This window comes from Diadema antillarum, unplaced genomic scaffold, assembly GCF_040938485.1.
Source record: "Diadema antillarum isolate AM-2024a unplaced genomic scaffold, OU_Dant_1.0 seq00001659_RagTag, whole genome shotgun sequence".
Lineage (NCBI taxonomy): Eukaryota > Metazoa > Echinodermata > Echinoidea > Diadematoida > Diadematidae > Diadema > Diadema antillarum.
The window spans coordinates 722,341-743,467 of record NW_027272359.1 but is presented as its reverse complement, the minus strand read 5'-3'; the positions used below and the strand labels follow the sequence as shown (position 1 = coordinate 743,467).

The 21,127-nt window shown below is 40.4% G+C and overlaps 1 protein-coding gene and 1 pseudogene across 1 annotated transcript; one reads left to right on the top strand and one right to left on the bottom strand.

Annotated features, from left to right (window-relative positions):
- LOC139711443 (uncharacterized) overlaps positions 1–11,737 on the bottom strand; it is a 36,156-nt pseudogene extending 24,419 nt beyond the window's left edge.
- A 2,251-nt stretch (positions 11,738–13,988) lies between these two features.
- On the top strand, positions 13,989–17,625 carry LOC139711442 (uncharacterized protein F58A4.6-like). The gene is made up of 4 exons (XM_071623323.1): positions 13,989–14,191; positions 14,827–14,941; positions 15,967–16,112; positions 17,451–17,625. Exons 1-4 carry the CDS (start codon positions 13,989–13,991, stop codon positions 17,623–17,625), a joined length of 639 nt encoding a protein of 212 aa, XP_071479424.1.
- The last annotated feature ends 3,502 nt before the right edge of the window (positions 17,626–21,127 follow it).

Sequence of the window (21,127 nt, the reverse complement as noted above, 5' to 3'; positions counted from 1 at the left end):
TCGAATACAGAGGAAGTAGTTCAATCCGCAAGATCTTTCCTTGATCTTCTGCCATTTATATGCCGTTACCATGGCAACGCAGCTTCCGACACGTCCGAAAAATATGTCTTCCACATCTTCCCACCAAGATCAAGGTGTGTGCCACATTTCATAAGCTTTGGTCAAAAAACTGAGGAAGTAGTTAAATCCGCAAGATCTTTCCTTGATCTTCTGCCATTAATATGCCGTTACCATGGCAACGTACTTTCGGGTACTGTCAAAAAATGCGTCTTGCACATCTACAACCAAAGGCACACATCTGTACCAAGTTTCATGGAAATTGGGCAAAAACTGAGGAAGTAGTTTGCAACACAAAATTTTCCATCATTTTGGCTCATAATATGTGAGCTGTTACCATGGCAACATACTTTTTGTCACTGTCAAGAAATGTGTCATGCTGACCTATATCCTAAGACAAACATTCAATATGAATTCCATGAGAATTGGAAGAACACTGATGAAGCAGTTTTGCCATGAAGCATTTTGCCCTATATTTTACCAATAACATGCCGTTACCATGGCAACGCACTTTTTGCCACTGCAGAAATATGTGTCTTGCACATTAACATATTCAGATGAACATCTGTACCTAATTTCATAAAAATTGATCAAAAACTGTGGGAGGAGTTCGCGACGCAAGATTTGTACCCATTTTGACCATAATATGCCGTTACCATGGCAACGTACTTTTGGGTACTGTCAAAAAATACGTCTTGCACATCTACAACCCAAGGCACACATCTGTGCCAAGTTTTATGGGAATCGGTCGAAAACTGAGGAAGTAGTTCGCGACGCAAGATTTGCAACGGACCGACCGCCCGACCGCCCGACCGACCGCCCGACCGCCCGACCGCCCGACCGCCCGACCGTCCGCTGATTCCTATATACCCCCTTCAAACTTCGTTTGACGGGGGTATAAAAATCAATTACGCAGTAATATGGTAAGTGAACATGAAATACAGGCTTTCCATCGACTGATATAAAAACAAGTGAAACATGCAACAAACAACCAAGTGACCACTCAGTATATAATAGTAGTGAGCACATGAGGTCAAATGCCTTCAACCACAAGAATTTAAAAATTATCACAAAGGCAGCCAATTTTCATCACACAGCACATGATTGCACAAACTCTAGAAAGACTCATATAATCAACACGTTATCAACAAGGTATTCTTTAATCATACAATAAAGATGAAAATACCAGGTACATCAGTTTGGGCAAGAAAAGCACACACAACACTTGGGAACATATGATATTGCAAAATATTAGAAGACACGAGATCTCACCATGCACTGGTCTGAAACGGAGGGGAAGATCTCGTCATCTGTGTCTAGATTCTGCTCCCCATCACTTCCAAGCGCGTCGCCATGGTGACAATCCTCCTTCTCAGCCATTCCCATCTCGCTGGTCTCTGATGCAGTGTCTGGCAAGGGGTAGACACCATCCAGAGAGAGGAAGCCCGGATGTTCACTTCCTGAATCAAGATCGGTGCCTTCTTCCTAGAAAGGGGAGATGAAGAAGATTGCATGTAGGGTAGAATGATGCGGCATTATAATGGTTCCACTACTTCATTGACTTATTTATTTGACTTGATTATTCTTAAAATCTCAAAGGGTCAATACATAAATTGTTTTGTTGTTTCTGCATGCTTTATCTGTGTTGTATACTACTTTTAAAACATATGCTCTGCCCACTGAATGTGGCAGTGCATGTTGGTGATTGTAAACACCAATCGCAGCAAAAGACCAGCACAGTCTTATCTAGTGCTCACAAAAACTAATGAGGCAAAAGATATATCTCCATCTGTTCTATACATGCACTGCATGAATGACATAACCTCCACTGATTTTAACAAACTGTTTGGCCAGAATAGACATTCACTTGAAGTCACAGAGCAGCCTTGAAACATTTATCCTACATTACTGCAATGGATAGGATGTGGATTTAATGCACCATCTTATACTTCACTACCACTTAAAGGGTCAAAGTGCAATCTTTTGCAGATGTTATACATCAGCTTCTTGTTTGACTGCTACATGTGTGCAGTCAGTATTACCATTGGCTCACTTTAAGCATGAACTTTACTTACCCTTCTGTGTGAGTAAGAACATAGATGGCTATTGGCATGTACAATTCTATTCCTTTATCCTTTTACAGTGCAACCAAGAAACACATGATAATTTCAGGGTTTTTTTTAATCGGTTGAGAAATATGTTCATGAAATAATTCGGGGAAAAAAAATCTTTCCTGGGAAATATGCATTATGGGATACGGTTTGAGAGAAACTGTTTAACAAGCATACATTGATAGAGTGAAGGTGGGGGGCGGCAAGGAGGGAAAGACATTAACATTGGAATTGTAGGCAGCCTGTCAAAATTTGCAGAACATGTATGCTCTTCTTATATTACCAGCACTAACCTGTGAATGACCATTTGCTCCGGCAGACTGGTCAATGCTTGACCCAATGCCTTCCAGCAAAACAGGTCCAGTGTTCTGAGAGATGGACAGGGCAGCCGTTGCCTGTGCCAGAGCTCTGGGCAGGGAGCTTGGCATTCTTTTGGACCCCTGGGATGGACTACCCGCCGGAGACTTTGTGGGGCTCTTCTTCCTACCAGGCGATTTAGGTGGGGACCTTTTCTCTTGGACCCCTATTGGAAAAGAAATGGATACAGTAAATTACACTACATTTCATTGAGTTCTACATATTTTTTTTTTGTATCTCTCTCCCTCTCTCGTTCTTTAAAATGACTCTCCTCTTTAGGTGCACTGCATCTAAACTTTATAGGACATCAACAGAAGCCCTACTATTTCTGCTGAAATAACAGATATCACATCTAATTGATTAAAACAACCTTGAGAAATTTAAATTATTGACATTCTAAGTCCCTGCAAAATATTTCCTAAAAACAATTCTAGGATGGAGAAGACATGGAATATCCATCACAATGCCGTATCCTCTTCAATTGACTATCCATGTGAAAATTTGAATTGCAAATGCTCTATAACCTAACCCTATTGGTCTACATCTGGGGGAACTACTACATATCATATAGACCTTACACAAGGTCTATAGGTGCCAAAGTTTTTGGACAAGATGATCAACTTACTGCCCACTGCCTGAGTTCTCAATTAATTGTCTAGGTGAAAATTCCAAATGTTCTATGACCCTACTGGTCTACATCTGGGAAATGACGAAGTATTGATCACGTAGACGAGAACAGTTGGATGATACTATAAGCAAGACCTGTGCAGATTTATTTATCTATTTATTTATTCATTTTTATTTTTTTTTGAGAGAAGATTGACTCACCACCCCACTGCCTGAGTCGTTGCTGCATTAGTGCCTGTTGCACCATTTCCTGCTGGTTCTTTAGCATCTCCAACTGCTGCTGCTGCTGCACCATTAGCCGGGTCTGCTGCTGTTGCTGCCACTGCCGCAACAGGCGGAACTTCTCCAGCAACTTGGCTTGCTCCTGGGTCCCTCTCTGCTCCATCAGGTCCCCGCTTATGTCTGGTGACAAAATGGGGGGGGGGGGGGCGGGAGGAAGAGGATGCAGGGTGGTGGAGAGAGACAGAGATGAGTGATGCCTTGGTCAGCATGAGGGTTCGTTCTTGGGTTTAGTCTGTGACCATTACCTCAAACCTAGGTAAAATTCTTGACACATGTAATCACTTTTTAGTTCTACATGATAAGATCAATTCTATTTTCTGTCATGTCGTAGATTTCAGTGTACATGGCTATGTGCTATTCTGCGCTTATTCCTTGTCCTAATGAAGGATATGTATTCAATATTTCTTATTCAGTGCAATGACACAACATCGTTGCACATACACAATAACAGTCTGAACAAATTTGAGTGCAGACTCCATTCAAAGGGCCCCACACAAAAAGAAACATTGTATACAATGTATTATCATACTGCAATTTCCTCGAACAAACATTTTCTAATCCTCACCAATTTTTAACATTTCAAACATTCTCTAATAATATCACAAAATTGTAATTATCAGTTTTATACAACATGAGTTTACTGATAAACATTCAGCAGAAGAGCATTCCAATCAAACTCAAGAATAAGTATTAGCAGAATTACACTTGTACCATACAATCTTAGAATCATTCCTCATTAAGCAAAGGTTTACTGCTGTTTATTTTATTTTTTTAATCTGTTTGTTTTCTTGTTTAATGAGCTCTGCCAGTACATCATTTACACCATAAACACATGCAAAAGGGATCATGAACTGTACCTGTCTTTAGGGTTGGACCATTTCCCTGCAGGGGTGTGGGATCTACCAAAACCCCTGCCCTTGATGTCCAAGTGTTGATGCTGTGAAAAGTCTCTCTCGAGGATTTGCTTCCAGCCCCTGATTGACTGGACTCCATCATGGAGAGCCAACTGCTGTGAATGCATCATGGAGAGGGGAGAAATATGAATTGTTGATACGTTTGGGACATGGACAACTTTGAAGGAGTTAGAGGAGGAAGAGGAAGACAAATGCATACAACCCATGGTCATTGACAATGTCTACTAATATCAAATACAAACATTAAAGACAACTCTCTAGAGTTATCTTATAATGCATCTACATGTATAGGACCTGCACCAACATGGCTACACCCCCATCACATCTACAAAACTGATGAATATTTATACATTTTACCACAAATTCTATGTTATACTCACGTAAAGTACATGATTGGACTACAGTATGGGACAGCAGTCCATAGTGTGCCCTCACGCTATGTTCATGGAGCAAAAAAAAAAAAATTAAATTTCTAATCGCAATCCCTAACCACAAATTCCATCACTGCACAATTCAAAATACCAGCTCTGATGAACGATGCAATAAAATGGAATAGAATGAAGTATGCTTGCCGACTTCGGCAGAACGCAGTGCAGCCTTTTCAAAGCTATCCTTGGCCTCCCCCGCAGAACAGCAAATGAGGTGGTCTCCATACTTTACAATCTCCCACCAGTCGCTGATGAAGCTGACAAGCAGTTCCTCAGACTCCTTGGAAAAGTCCTCCTGCTCCCTCACAACAGAGTTGAAAGGAGATTGCCCATGAATGCCATCTGCCACATACCAACAAGTCACTCATACCATGAAGAACCTCAAAGACAAGCTTGCCCTGTATGAACTCCCTCCCACTGATGAGCTCATCAGTTCACCATCCCCTCCTCAAGCTCCACACACCTTGACCAAAAGATCAGTCTGTATCTGGTTGTCAGGGATACATTCCGCAGAGACTGCATCTGGCTTCACGAAATCCCCTCCTATACAGACCAAAGGCTCTCCTCCTGGCTCCTGTGGGGCTGCTCTGCATGCTATCGTGCGCTGACCAAACAATACCATAACCCCAATTTCATTTTTCATTACAACTAGTTTGACACGACACAACACGTTATGCAATAATATTTGCGTAACTTTCCCACATTATGCAATCAAAATACTTACAGTAACCAGGTTAGATCACAGAAATTTGTATCCACATCAAGCGATATCGCAACATCGCTGTTCGCTCGCTGTAAGTCCCCATTTAATATGTACCTACGCAAGCCATCTAAAATTAGCTGAAGGGACCATTCCTGTTGCACTTAGGTTGTACAGCACATGTGATTGGCAAACGGATTCATATGTTGCAGAGAGCTGTGACAATCGTATTGATGGGCTGGTAGTTGTGTGTTTTCCCATGAAAATACCACCAAAATGTTGGACAATTCAAACATCTGGTGAGTGCAACGTATTCATGAAATGATGATTTTACTACATGAGTTCAAATTTGCCGATCAAGGTAGGACTGTGAATTAGACATAATTGAGAAGGGTGAGCTGTGAGGTACGGGTGTACCTTACCCAATAAAAAATAAAATAACCCAAGGGACAGTGGTTAAGAGTCCCCCCCCCCCCCCACAGCGATTATGTTGAGCTTTCGTCTGTCTACGGAGCTGAGGAGAGCCTAACCGCAGCAGCGACCCCATACGGACAAATACGTACCGTAAAGGGGTCGCACAGCAAACCTATCCTGTCACGGAAGCACCTGATATGGCTAAGCATTTACGTGACCAGAGACCAAAATAGAGGGTTTTATACCGAAATTAGTGGCCTTACTCTTAGATAAGATACTTACAATCACGGCAGGCGAAGTCGATTTACAATATGATCTGTTTTGAGAGCCCTGTGAAAGAGTTTATCCGAGGTTTTTATAGTCCTACCGCATTTCGTATTGTAGTATGACTTACACAGCGCATGCGCTAATATGGATAAAACGTAGCACATACTGTAATACGCAATGTATGCGTGTGGGAAAAAACCGGACGGCTCGCTGAGAACTGAAATGAATATTCATGAGACGTAACAAATAGAATGCATGCTGGGCGATGATTTACTATCGGGCCTACCGGCACTTATTTATTTCGTTTTTAAAGCGCATTTCGAATGTGTGGTTCATTATTTATTTGCAATAAAGGAAGTGCACACATAATGAACATCTGGAGATGTGAAGGATTAAGAAAATAACAGGTGATTTTCATGATAGAGGGTATGGTTTGTTTTGTTTTTTATTTTTTTCCCCAGTCTGCAGAGGAAATGCCCAAGATGTCTCATCTATAGATCAAGTTTCCTTTCACACTGTACATTATAGTTTTAATGTTGTACATTCACAATGGGCTCCACTCACAAGCTCTGCTTCTTGGGGACTCATATTCATTATTTTGCTTCATGTTCATTTTCTACTGTGATTTGAATTGAATACTTTTCTGTTACATACATGTTTTGTTTATTTCCAATAGTTGAGAATTGTTTGATTATTTATTGAGACCTTTTTTTTCCCCCAAAGACTTACTATCGCATGAGAGGAGATCCTTCCTGTCTTTCTTTTTCTGTCAGGCTTGTCACTTTCTGTTTGATTGTGTGTATGTGTGTGTGTGTGTGTGTGTGTCCGCGTGCGTGTGTGTTTCATAATTATTGTGTGTAACAAGTTGGAAGAATTGGAAGCTAAATTTCTATGTACTGTGACATACAGATAAATAAAATTGACTCTTGAGTATTCATTCATTTTCATTCATTCATTCATTCATTCATTCATTCATTCATAGCAATGGGACAAGAAGTGTCTTCTGAAAATTTTTGAAATTTCAAATGTCATAACTTCCTTATTTTTTATCCGATTTTTATCATTCTTGCACTGTTCTGCTGGATTTTTTTATCATTATCGTGAAATTGATAAAATTTTAGATTGGCTTTCATCTTAAAGGCATAATGGATTGGTTAATGAAAAACTAGAAATTAACCCTTTCAGATCCATCCACATGGTCATTGGGATTGTATTCCATTGCTCCCCATGGCTTTTTTTTTTTAATGTTGTCTTGCTTGATCAATACCCTTTTAAGCCTTATACATACGTGTATGTACAATACTGCTGAAATGCATGCCGGTATTCCCCAACGTGTTTACATCGTTCGTTTGCTTGCGATCGGCGGTCATGCCATCAGACAAGGAGTATGTATTCGTAGAGGCCTACGCATTTCTGTGGTCATTTCACTCATGCCTTTTTTAACCCATGATCCGATCCCGGCTTTGCAGCAGCGTGGCAGATGACATGATAGAACGAGTTTACTTGTGCAGATTTTTAGAAAAATTGAAAAAATTACAGCAGTATAAAGATCTGATTGCGTTTGTTTTCATTTCATTCCTTCAGAATGGTCTCATAATGAAGATAGGCACAAAAGGGATAACGAAATTTGTCCTGTTGTTTACCTTTCAAGAACGCATGCACAAAATGTGACTAGAAAAAAATTTAAAAAAAAATCATAAAATCATCGCAGTCCCGTTGAAATTTGCGGAAACAGTAGGCGCGAAAAGGATCTTGAATTCGGTCCTGCATGCCATGTTGGTTATCAAAAACGCATGCACAAATGCGAAGAAATTATCGGGGGAAAAAAATACTTTCAATCCTTCTTGTGCGTGCATCACAACAGATTACAGCCGAAAGAATTCACGAAATCATCGCAATCCTGCTGATATCTGAGGTATAGAAATAGGCGCAAAAAAATCGTGATATTCGAATAGTGCGAAGAGATTATTGGGGGAAAAATAAAAGACACATTTTCAACCCCTTCTGGTGGTGCATCATAAAGATTACAGCCGAATATCAAATCATGGCAATCCCGTTGAAATTTGAGGAAACGATAGGCGCAAGGATATCGAATTCGGCCCTGAATACTGTCTTTCAAAAAACGCATGAATAATTCCGAAGAGATTTTCGGGAGAAAAATAAAGAATGTTTTTTCAACCCTTCTGGTGTGTGCATCACAAAAGATTAGAGCCGAAATAATTCATAAAATCACCGCGATGCCGTTTAAGTTTGAGGAGACAATATAGGCGCAAAACGAATCATAAATTCGGCCGTGAATACCTTCTAATCCGAGAGGACGCGCATTTACGAAATGTGGGAGAGAATATCGGTAAAAAGTATAAAAGGACACATTTTCAACCCCTTTTGGTGTGTGCAAAGTAAAAGATTACAGCCGTAGGAATTCATGAAATCGTCACAATCCCGCTGATATTAAATTGATAGGCGCAAACAGGATCATGAATTCGGCCGTGTTATGATCTTTCAAGAATGCATTTACGAAATTCGAAGATTTTATCGGGGAAAAATAAAGAACACATTTTCAACCCTCTTGGCACGTGAATCATTAAGATTATAGCCGAATAATAATCCATGAAATCATGGCAATCCCGTTGAAATTTGAGGAAACAATAGGCGCAAAAAGGATCGTGAATTTGGCCCTGCATAGCATGCTGTGTATCTTTCAAAAACGCATACCGCATGCACAAATTCGGGAGAAAAATAAGACACATTTTAAACCTCTTTTGGCGCGTGCATTATAAAAATTACAGCCGAAATGATTCATGAAATCATCACAATCCCGTTGAAGTTTGAGGAGAACAAGAGGTGCAAAAAAGAATCATGAATTCGGCCGTATCATTTCTTCTAATCCGAGAGGACGCATTTACGAAATGCGAAAAGATTATCGGAGCAAAATAAAGGGCGCATTGTCAACAATTCTGGTGTGTTCATCACAACAGATTACATCCGAACAGTGATCCGAAGTAAAGTTCATGAAATCGTCACAATCCCGCTGATATTTGAGGTAGAAATAAGCGCAAAAAGGATCGTGAATTTGACCCTGATGCCGTATGCTGCCGTATATACCTTTCAAGAGCGCATGCACAAATGCGAAAAGATTATCGGGAGAAAGATAAAGAACCCCTTCTGGCACGTGCATCAGAAAATACTATACAGCAAAAATAATTCATATAATCATTACAATCCAGCTGAGCACCAAAAATGTGAAAAGCGCAGAACTTAAGTAACGCGTGTTACTCTACGTGCGCCGATGTTGACAAAAAGTCACAAACGCATTTGATACAATCTGATTTTGTTCATAATCATTTAACACTTTGATTCACAAACATTCAATTCTTTTAAAATGGTTCTATACACGAAGACGAGATAGGAGTACAAAGCATTACAAATTCGACCCTGCAGTGTACTTTCAAGAACGCCAAGATACGGGAAGAAATTTTCGGAGGAAAGTTAAAAACCGCATTTCAGTCCCTTCTTTTCTTTATTTACTTCATTTTCGTATCAACAAATCAATTCACAAATGATTCCTTTTTGTTCCTTCTCAAGAAAATGATCCGTAAACAAGGCATTTGAGTTTACAAAATATTTATTTGCAAAATGTATTTTTTTTTGGGGGGGGGGAGGTAATATTATTGTCGACAAAAACATGAAAATAAATTTGCAAGCCAGTTAATGCTTTTTCAGGTTGTTGTTGACCAGTAAATTTTCTGTTCCGACCAGTACAAAAATGGGGAGGAAAAATGGATATTAACTGATCCGACAGAGACAGGTTGGACCGGCAGAAAAAAAAAATGGGTTAGTGTGCAGCCCTGCTTTATCCAACTTCCAAGATTTGGTGATGAAACCAAAGCAAGCACTCTTGCCAAACTCAGTTGGCAACATTAGGAAGATGTCATTCTGTTTCACTGCGTTCTCGATAATTTCTATTTGCTCCACTTTGAACTTAATTCTTTTTGCATCCTCCTCTACTTCACTTAGAGCATCTTTGAACTCCATGATACCTGTGGTATGAACAGGTGTCCTTTATTAAATGAGACCGAGAACCAAATACGAGCAACATTGTACATATGGCAGATGACGTAAAATATGAATATTCATTTGCGCATGCGCAGATCAGTATATTTGCGTGATACGTTCAAAACGGCGAACGGACAGTATCTCGAGTAGACGGTCTCAAAGATGACTATTTATCTTGTTTTCGGAGGTAATGGTGAGAAATACATAGTCGCCTCTAATATTCAACAATAATGGTTTTATATCATGTGGCTTTTCGTTGCGAATCCAAGTGTCCTTTTGAGCGGTGAGTTGTTTACGTGTTGCAGTGCATTTGAGTGCTTCCTAAAATTACATGGGTTGCTTCGGGGCGCTGTTACTGTGTTACAGCGCCCCGCGACGGGGTTAAGGAGAGCCAAAATAATCAATGCAGTAAAAAAAATAATACAAGACTCTTCCGGACAGACAGATTTTTCTGTCTTAGTCTACACACACCTGCCAGTGTGAGGTGAGATGTGCTGTCGCGGCTGTGGAAGAACATGGCTCTGACATCACCATAACTGCGACAGCCGCCACACGCAGTGTGGCGGCTGCGCCGTGCTCCCATTTCAGATCTTCATGTTGAACAAACGGGTGCCTTTGCGGCGCTATATTTCCTTAAATTTTCAACAGAAACTACTAGGAATACTTACATGGGTCGATGAAACCTAAATGACTATCATCGGCGACTGTTTGAGGCATTTCATTGCTTGTGATGCACAAAATGATGTCTTATAAGCAGCTCACCGATGTTCACAGAATTCACAATCACTCGCACAAGCACACAGAATAGGGGAGCTCTCACATTAGCGAAACTGGGGGGAAGCCGCCAGGACCGCGCCTGGCGGCGCGGTCTCCGGGGCTAACATCACCAGTGCAGTGATCACCGAGAAAGCAGTCAGCTAAAACTTAAGTCATCACTGCACTAACGTTACACCTGTGACCTAAACTACAGTCAACAGAGCCACAGAGGCCAGACCACTTCTAAAGGTTCTACTCTCCACCGCGCGCCGTCGTCCTGGCTGAGTCATGGACATCTGTCCTGCCCTCCATCATTTTCTCACCACATCTCATGATTTCCGACCAGCGATACCCATCAAAGCTCAATTGCTCAGCGTGGTATCTAGACATCTACCAACTACCTCTCCCCTAAACACTACAAAAGTTGCCTGGGATGCCTTTGTGGCCATACTCATGCAATGATAATGCTGTGTTGAAACAGTGACCCATGTGTCCCATATACCACGGCATGCGCTTGGCTAGCCCGACCAGACGCCGCGCCGTGCGCTAGCACTACACTTGCGTACATCACAGCGACAGGGCTGTGCCTGCGTCTGTGTATGTTAGCACTTGGCCAAATTTCCCTCATCAAGTCAATTTCAAGGTATGATAATTTTAGGAATGACATGGACTTACCTTCTCACTCTACGATTTTGAGCAGGGTAGGGGCCGCCTAGTTATCCAGATTGTCACCACCGCTTTTCAACGAATGTCTATGTTCGATCCAATTTTGTTGACACAACTGCCATTTTGGCATTTAGAACATCCAAACATTCCGCCTGAACTGCAACAGGTAGGAATCGAGGGCAGATAATATTCGCGGCTATCCTTCGTCTAAATACATATTAAAAATAGTCATAGATATATTTAACCTATTTTGAACATGTAAATATTATATTATACTTTTAAATCTTTATATGAATCGATAACTATATTTTGCAGCATGAAAGAAAAATACAAAATACGTTATTTTATTGCTAAATGATAAAGCCTAAAGATGTCAGCTCCTATGAACAGACCATCGGCGGCAGTGCAGTTCATGAGTTAAGTTGCCCGTAGTCATTCATTCGCTTATATAATGTTTGAGGGATAGTGTCCAGCTTGGAGGAAATTCGACGCCAGTAAATATCGAGGCTTGTGTCGTGAAGGTAAATGTACTTTAATTAAGCAAGATTGCCAAGAGTTCTTACCATTCTACACTAATTTTAATTTACAGTAGTGTCTGGATTTTAACAGTTATTTAATACAGACGTAACCGCAGCAGCGACCCTAGACAGAAAGATCCGTCTTTCCGGAGGACTCTTTTATATTTTGCCATTAACTAATGCGGAGGGGATCCGCGAAGCCAGACACAGTCTCCGCGGAACATTCCCCAACGGACAGATACAGACCGATCTTTCTGTCAACAGCGACCCCAAGCAACACGTATGATCGATGGGGGGTTGGTAACCGCAGCGCAGCAGCGACCCCATACGGACAAATATGTACTGCTATGTTACAGCGCCCCGCAACGGGGTTAGGGGTTGGGTTTCCGGCAAAGAGATTATACCACATTATAATCTCTTTGGTTTCCGGACACTGGTTACAGCACAGCGCCCCGCGCCGGGGTGCGGGTCTCGCGTCTTAATTAAGACGCGAGACATTAGACGTGCCGTAGTGCAGTGAACCCTACACCCACCCACAACCTGGGATGCACGCTGTGCCAAGTAAATTTAAGTAATGTGTCCATTTATGATTTATGCATCCATGCGTAAGCTAACAAGGGTAGGATAGTGTAGAGTGCTCAGCCGCCTCAGTGTAGCATTGGGTCCTCAAAATTAGAATAGTGGGGGTACAGAATTCAGAACTCTTTCTGTAAAACTTTACTTTATCATGAAAAATAAAGATAAGAGGAATGACAGTGTAGAATCTAGGCCTACACTCATTGACGTTAGGCGTAGACTCAAACCAGTTGTTAGTCTCCAGTAATTAGGCCTAACGTTAGTACTGCGTGTGCGTTTATATTTTGTTCTTAATAGTTTATCTAATGACGTTTACGGTATATGTTACAATGATCAACCTCGCCAAATATTACCAATGTCACTGTATAAAGTCTTGACTAACAAAATCATGAAAATGCGACCTCGGCCTCACACTTAAAAATGAAAAAGTTAAAGTTGAAGACCCCACCCCCACCTGCAGGCTGTGTCCCCTCGACCTCCTCTGACAGGCTCTGTGTACTGTAAGTGTGTACAATATCGTAGAAGCTAACACTACACAGCACTGGCGATGCGACCCAGACATGTTACATACTGGTTAAAGCGCTCTGGGTTAAAAGGCCGGGGATGTCTCTGCACATGCCGTGTACACTGATGATAATTGATTTGAAATAATGACATGAAGTGATTGAATTGTGACAAAACGCATGATATTTTCATTTTCAGTTTTAACATTCAATGTGAATTATGATCTCTGCTATATTTACGAGGAAGAAGGAAGTAAACACATGAATTTTAACAGAAAAATTAACCCACCTTTTTACATATATTTTAATTTTATTTGTTTGTTTGTTTGTTTGTTTATTTGTTTTTAGATGGACCCTGATTGCTGGAAGGCACAATTGGAGATAGCAATTTTTACACGTAGACTGGGCACTTTGCTTGATGCCGCTTGTTTACACTGGTCTCAGCGAGATGGTGATGAAGTAACGGTAGAACACATACAAAGTGTAGGAGGCATCTGCCCAGAGTTAGCAGAGCCTTCACCATGTCATGATCGCCCTCTAATCAAAGACCAAAATCCAGCTCTAACAGAAAATGAAGAATCATTGGCCAGGCTTTCACTAACAGAGTGTCACACTGAAACTTTAAGAGATCAGTGTGAAGGAAAGTTCTCCCAAGGTCATGAACCCACGACCAATCAAAGTAGAAAGAATGAGGCATTGCATTCTGGTGTGGCTTCAGAAGGAGTCTGCGCCGGTTGTATAAACGTGCACCAACCCATGGATCCCGTTATAGCGTCCTGTCTCATGCATGAAATCAGATGTTCCCAGGCTTACAGGAAAATCTTTCTTCGTGGACTCTGTGAGAAGTTTCCAGCTGGTGGTCAAGATGAAACAGATGGAAGAAATTGGATAGGAGGGATAAGGCTTGAGATTGGATTGACTGACTCAGAACTGTTCAGCATAGAGCCTGATATCAGATGGTAAACTGACTCTGTACTGTTATGCTGCTGTAGATGAAATGTGTATGATGTGTATTTTGGACAAGTGTTCATGCATAGCTAGTGGAATTGAAGTTAATTCTTAGATGTCTTGTCAATCTGATGTTTTGTTTTATTTTGTTTATCAATCCATTCATCTAAATTTTGACCTATTTGTATGCCTGAGATTATTAGTGGATTTAATTTCTGATTTTTCAGATGAAGATTTTCTCAGCCAAAGATTTCCTGTCCTTAGAATGATGCAATTCTGAAGACAACAAACAGTTGAAAAACTTAGATATCTCCCTTTCAATTTGGAAATACATTGTAAACTAGAAAAAATGCTGTACTTCTCTGTTTAGATGGATTATTTTGACTACCATAGCAGGTCTGCCAACACTGGAAACTAGTTGAGAGTGAGACTCACATATAATAGGCCAATGCTGTAATTTAGGAGTCAAAATGAGTGAGATCAATAGAAATGCATGCAAATGAAATAAAGTTTTAGAGTGAGAAAGGACCAAAATGTGTGAGTCTCACGCTCAATGGGTGAGAGTTGGCAGCCCTGCCATAGAAGCATCCTTTCTCATCAAGATTAAAACAAATTACTGAATGCTGATCTGACTTGCTTTCATCAGGAGTAAAAGGATGCTACCTCTCTGGCTGGTTCGAATGACAATGGATGATGCCTTCTCCTGGCTGTCGACTCTTGGTGGCGCTTTCTCAGCACTGGGGGATGACTTCCAGCATTTTGTATGCAAGTTTTTAATGTCAATTTTTGGTGGGGTTGCACATTCTTTTACTAGTGCTTTCATTGTCCAGAATGCATACATGTCATTATTCCATATTGTTATCAGGCACTTTATGACATCATGTCAGGGAATAATTTTCTTTCTTGAAATTGAATAGGAATTTTGAGTTAATGTATATATATATAATTTGAACCAAATGGCACACAATTCTATGTAATGAAATTGCTACACAAATGACATTCTGTATAGCAGTCATATTCATATATGTGATATGTGTCAGGAAAATGATTCCCTGCATGTACAGGGAAACCTCATCATAGCAAGCTGCTTGGGACCATTGAATTTCCTTGCTATGTTGATTATATGTACCTTGTTATATCAGGGATGAAAACAGAACAATATAAAAGGAAGCGGACCTTCAAAGTTGCCCTGTTGTAGCAGGTATTCTGCTACATCCAACCTCGTTATAATGAGGTTCCACTGTATCTGGTTGTATACCATATGTACCATCATCTATTTACTGTCAACAATCTTGTCTATTTCCACATACTACTACCGGTATGTTATACTGCCTGTGATGCGTCCAGTTTTGTTCCATTGCAGTGTTTTGTCATCAGATTTATCATTTATAAGGAAATACAATAATTTCACTCAGATACTTCTATAGCAACATGCTTATATAATTGAACACTGCGCATTAATACTAAGGGATATGAGATATATTCATCACCTATTTTTGAGTAACTGGCGATTCACAAACTTGATAATTTTATACAATAATAAATAAATTGAATTGATAATTGTTTGATTAAGTGCGAAAGGGTAAATGTAAATTTTGCAGTCGGAATAAGAATAATTGTACCATGATACTGAATAACTTTCACTGAGGACTTTCATGGTAATATTTTCAAATATGTTTGGGGTGTTTAAATTGTTTTGAATTGAAAAGTCACGAAATATTGTGTAATAAGTATGTGTATGTAAATCCTATCACGTGACTTTCTTGTCATGTGATCCCCATTGCAGGCTGACAAGGCAGGCAATGTATCCCTTCACCAGATGAAGCTGGCCTTCCAGATGGGTGATCCTATCTTACAGGCCCGCTGCAAAGTGTACATAGCGCAGAGTCTATTACAAAAGGGGTTCATTCGCCAGGCAATGGCCATCATCAGGTAAACATTCTTATCTTTGTGTTTGTTTTCAAAGATGTTCATTAAATGATGGTGAATAACTTGTTCATTGACTTGTTCACTGCTGCATGGGGACTTGCAATAACAGCTAATAAGAAAATAAACTTGCCATCAGGGCTACAACCAGGAATTCAACAGCTATTCAGCTGTTGCTTTAAGCATTACATTTGAAAATTGTTGCGGCATGCCCTGTATTTATAATGGAAAAGGGCTTCTAGTTGCTTTTAAATGCACTCACTCTTTTAAAAAGGAGCTTAAAGCTTAAAAAGCAGGTGAAATTGACTAAAATCTTTGAAAGTAGTTGTACATCAGGGATCTTGTTATTGTCTGTCTTGATGGATGTGATGGGAAAATTATAGTGTATTTACATTGTATAGCTTGCTTCACACACAAATTGCTTGTAAGAATTGGAGAGCTCTGTACAGCACGAAGACACTACCTGCCATCTTGTGTAAATAATATCAGGGCTGCCAACTCTCATGCATTGAGCGCGAGACTCACGCATTTTGGTCCTTTCTCACTCTAAAACTTTATTTAATTTGCATGCATTTCTATTGATCTCACTCATTTTGACTCCTAAATTATAGCATTGGCCTGTGGGAGTCTCACTCTCAACTAGTTTCCAATATTGGCAGCCCTGTAATATGATTTTCAATGATTTGATTACCTCATACAATCAGGAAATAGCTTAAAGGGCATTCCATTTTGAAGCAGAAAACTTATCAAATGAAAGCAATGATTGTATCAAGATTTAAAGGGAGAGTGTACACATCATAATGCGTAAAAGAAAAAAAGAATAGTCCTGGTATTCATGTACTGTGTTGTTTTCATTTGTCTCAGTGAGATTATGGCCATCAAAAGGCCAATAATATCTAGTAACTAATATGAAGGTATACATTTCTTTGCCAACAGGTACCAAGTATCTGGAGTATTACAGATAAATGTGTGTTCACTAATAAGGGAGTTCACGGTTGTGATTTGCGCATGTGCAGACCAAAGGTCAAATGAGAATGTCTGTGTATTTGCCACTGACTTTAAAACGTAAAGAAGTCTCAATCAACTATGAGAATCTCAATTATGTCGGTACAATGAATGTGTTTCAGACTAAATTAGAATGTACAGGTGTAAGTCATTCATCAACACTGTTTAGCAAAATCTCTCCGTGCACGTTCTCAACATTGATTTAATACAAGATGACATGCTTCACGAAGGAATTCTTGATCACAACACATGTCCATGTTATTTCAAAGTCTGTGGTGTTGGAGTCAAATGAGACATGCCCTAACCATGAACTCCCTTATTGTTTTGACTTGTTCACAGGCAGCAGTATAGGTACGCCTTGTCCCTCGGGGAACACACAGACGTACGCCTCATCAACATGTGTAGGGGGGTTTGGAGCATCATACAATACACACACATGAGGAGGAAGGAGTGCAGAAATAAAGGGGTGGGACTAAAGGATGGGGCAAGCCATGTCAAAGGAGGAACAAGATGACAACGTATCTGCCTTGTCCGACATGAATACGGGGACTGTGCAATGCGAGATGTGCATTTTTTATGTGTCTGCCTTACTATAGGAAAGTGTATGTGTATGCACACATACAAATTTGTTAATTATGTGCATGCATGTACATACATTCATACATACATCATACATACATACATACATATATACATCAGGGCTCCACACTAACTTTTTTTTTTGGTGGCCAATGGGGCCACCAAAATCATCAATTTCAAATTTTTGGTGGCCTGAGAGAAAAATTTGGTGGCCCGAAAAAAACACAATAAAAAACATTAACTCACTGCATGCATTATGCATTTCCGGCGCAAAAAGTTACAAATTTATTGACATACTTTTTTTAAAATTTTGGTGGCCCGAGGCGGGCCACCAAATTTGCCAGTTTTTTAAATTTGGTGGCCCCGGGCCACCGGGCCACCGTTAGTGTCGAGCCCTGCATACATACATACATACATACATCCAGCTACAGTTCATCCTCGATTAAGCGGCCCACGTCGGGACTGGCGGGTATCCGGATAAGAGATATGGCTGGAAAAGGAAGATGTGCTCAAATACAGCTCTTTGTAGCATATCATGCTTGGGGTGCACACATATTATTACCGATTTATTGCTTGATACCTGGGAGTTGTCTGTATTTACGATAACACTGCTGGTAAAAGTATCTCAAATACATGCGGTAACTACAACAAAGATCATACACAATAAGGTGGTCAACTCTCAGTCGAAAAGTGAAACACTGCCGCTCGGAATTGTGGGATTTTTAAGGAGTGCACCCCTAGCATTGAGCGGGGATAGTTTCCAGGTGCGCTGTACTTTCCCGATATGTTTGTGTAGGGCCAAGACAGGCGAAGGCAATGTAAGAAAGAAGGAATCTTCTGTAAAGAATGATGAGTAAACATGAGAATTGGTGCAGTGCATTAAACTGCATCAATAGCTACACCAAACCATCAGCAGGTTTATCATTATTTTGATTTCCAAAAGACTGTGCACAGCGGATGTTCGTCTCACCTCCCTGGTCACAGCGAGAGGTAGACTCGCACACAACTTGCTCAGCTCCGCTCGCAGGTTGCTACACTCGCTTTGACTGTGCACGTCCACAAAATTATTGCAAGCTGCCTTTGCAAAAGGCTAACGCGTGTTCGATGTATACCCGCTCAATGCTAGTGGGCGGCAGCCACTTCCGTTTCACCAGCGGCCGTGTAAAAATTAGGAGAGTTGATTATCTTATGGAGTGTAGGATCTCTGCTATAGATCTCTATAATCTCTGCTTTGAAAGCAAAGTGTTAATTAAGTTTCAGTCCGATGCAGTGATTGGAGTATGTCCTGTTGTGTATTTGCGCAACAATAGTCGAGTGTGTGTGTGTTTTGTTTGGAGTGAGATTTGGCACTGAAAAATACATGAAAAACATTTTTTTTTTTTAAAGTCAGCCAGTCATTGTCCAGATAACAAAGAGATCCAATTAATTGATTGCCGTATAGACGAGGTCGGACTGCAGTACATACATGCATACATACAGACACACACACACATACATGCATGCTAACATACATACATACAGTGACATTGTATCAAAATCTGGGTACTGTCATGAAAGTTTCTTATTGCAATGTCATTGAGGGGCCACAGCTCTACCCTAGCACCACTCAGATTTTGGAAAAAAAAAAAGAAGAAATTTTTATGCCTACCTCCACATCTATACATGAACAATGCTTGTCCCTCTATATGTGTCATGTGCTGTTCATGTAGGCCCCAGGAATCTGTTGCCCTAACAATCACTTCTAAATAAACTATGTTTCAAATGTATACTGGTACTTGCAGTACTGTATAACTGGGACTCACTGTCAACATTCTGTCATGTAGCACCTTATGCAGCACTATGACAATGTTAGAGGCCATGTATCAATAAGAATTTCATTGACCTGTCGGGATTAAATGTAATGTGAAGTTCAAGAGAGCAGATTCCCATGTGACGCGTGATCTGTGAATAATTGCTGCACTTTTTTATACAATCGATGTAATTGATTCTAATGCCCCAGTCACATATAAACACGGATCCTCAAGGATCTGCATGATGATCCGGGGTGATCCGGGATAGTTTCGACCTCGATGGAGTGTGGACGAGCATTGATATGACTGTACACATGGTATCAACACAGCAGTTAGGCCGGAAGAGTGTGGCGTCTACATGGATCAACACTGCAGCTACACAGCAGCCACACGGACCATCCCGGATTGCTCTGCCAACACGGCAGTCCCTGGATGACGCAGAATGTTTTTTGACCTCCAAAAGTTGCCGTGTCGGCCTCCTGGATGTCCAAGGATGCCCAAGGCATCAACACGGATCTCTCCCCGGATCACACCGGATCAGATCCGGGGTGACCCTCCATGTCTATGTGACTGGGGCTTAAAGGTTCAGATAGCCTCCAGATATTCTATGAATCGTGCTTTATGTTTTCTGTTGCCAAATTGAAACTTTTTCCATACAGTCTTGAAGATGTATTTTCTGGTCCGTAAACTAAACTTTGGTAGCTGCTAACCTGTCATAGCAAAAAGGTTTATTTGTTGGTTGGTGTACAATATACAATGTATTGCCTTACAAATACAGTCTGTACAGTCAACCTCGCCTAAGTTGAATCCAAAGGGACGGGGACCAAAGGAAATCTTTTGACTTGCACGAATTTCCACTTGCAATAGAATTGAAACATGTTTATACCTGTTCAGGGCAGAATTTTTATTTTTTACTAATGTTAGGTCATCTAGGCGAGGTTGACTGTGATTATCTAAATCAGATGCAAATTCTGCCCACTTCTGCGATTGTTTAGCCCAAGCAGAGGGCATTAACCCCTTGCATACAGTAACCTAGTGGGATTTCATGATCTTATGGGGAATGGCCCAAGTGTAACTGCACAAGAGTTATTACATATACACATGTATGAATCGGCTGACTGACATATACATGTACACTGTTTATGTGTCTTTATGTGTAGAATATGAAGAAGTCTTTACTCTGTGGTCTCCCACTTTTTACTGATAAATTTTGATTGAATTTCCTCCACTGGGTTTACTATCTACCAACAGAAAATGGTTGCAGTGGAAATACCTGTATAAACACTATGTGTACAGTACATGTATTTTTCAAGAGATGTTTCAATACTTGCAGAAAACATGTAGTGAAAAGAGCAATGAATTAAACATCTATGTAATTTGCAAGGTACATGTATTTTTATTTTATACCAAGCATTTCTTTTTTTTCTCGTGCAAAGTTTATGGAGAATGATAGCATATGGAAATTGATAAATATTATATACTGCATGTAATTTTAGTGCTGTTTTAAAGAGATAATTAAAGATGGGATATGAGTTGTCAATCTTTGTCAATGTCAGTTTATTCTTTGAACTGTGTACATAATACAACTAGCACAATGCAAATTCAAGAAAGATGTTATTGCATGAGTACATGTGTACACATGCATTT

Coding starts and splice junctions, on each gene's coding strand:
- LOC139711442 (XM_071623323.1), top strand. CDS start 13,989: ATGGATCCCGTTATAGCGTCCTGTCTCATGCATGAAATCAGATGTTCC. Junction 14,192..14,826: donor ATAGAGCCTGATATCAGATG/GTAAACTGACTC, acceptor TGCTTTCATCAG/GAGTAAAAGGATGCTACCTC. Junction 16,113..17,450: donor CAGGCAATGGCCATCATCAG/GTAAACATTCTT, acceptor ACTTGTTCACAG/GCAGCAGTATAGGTACGCCT.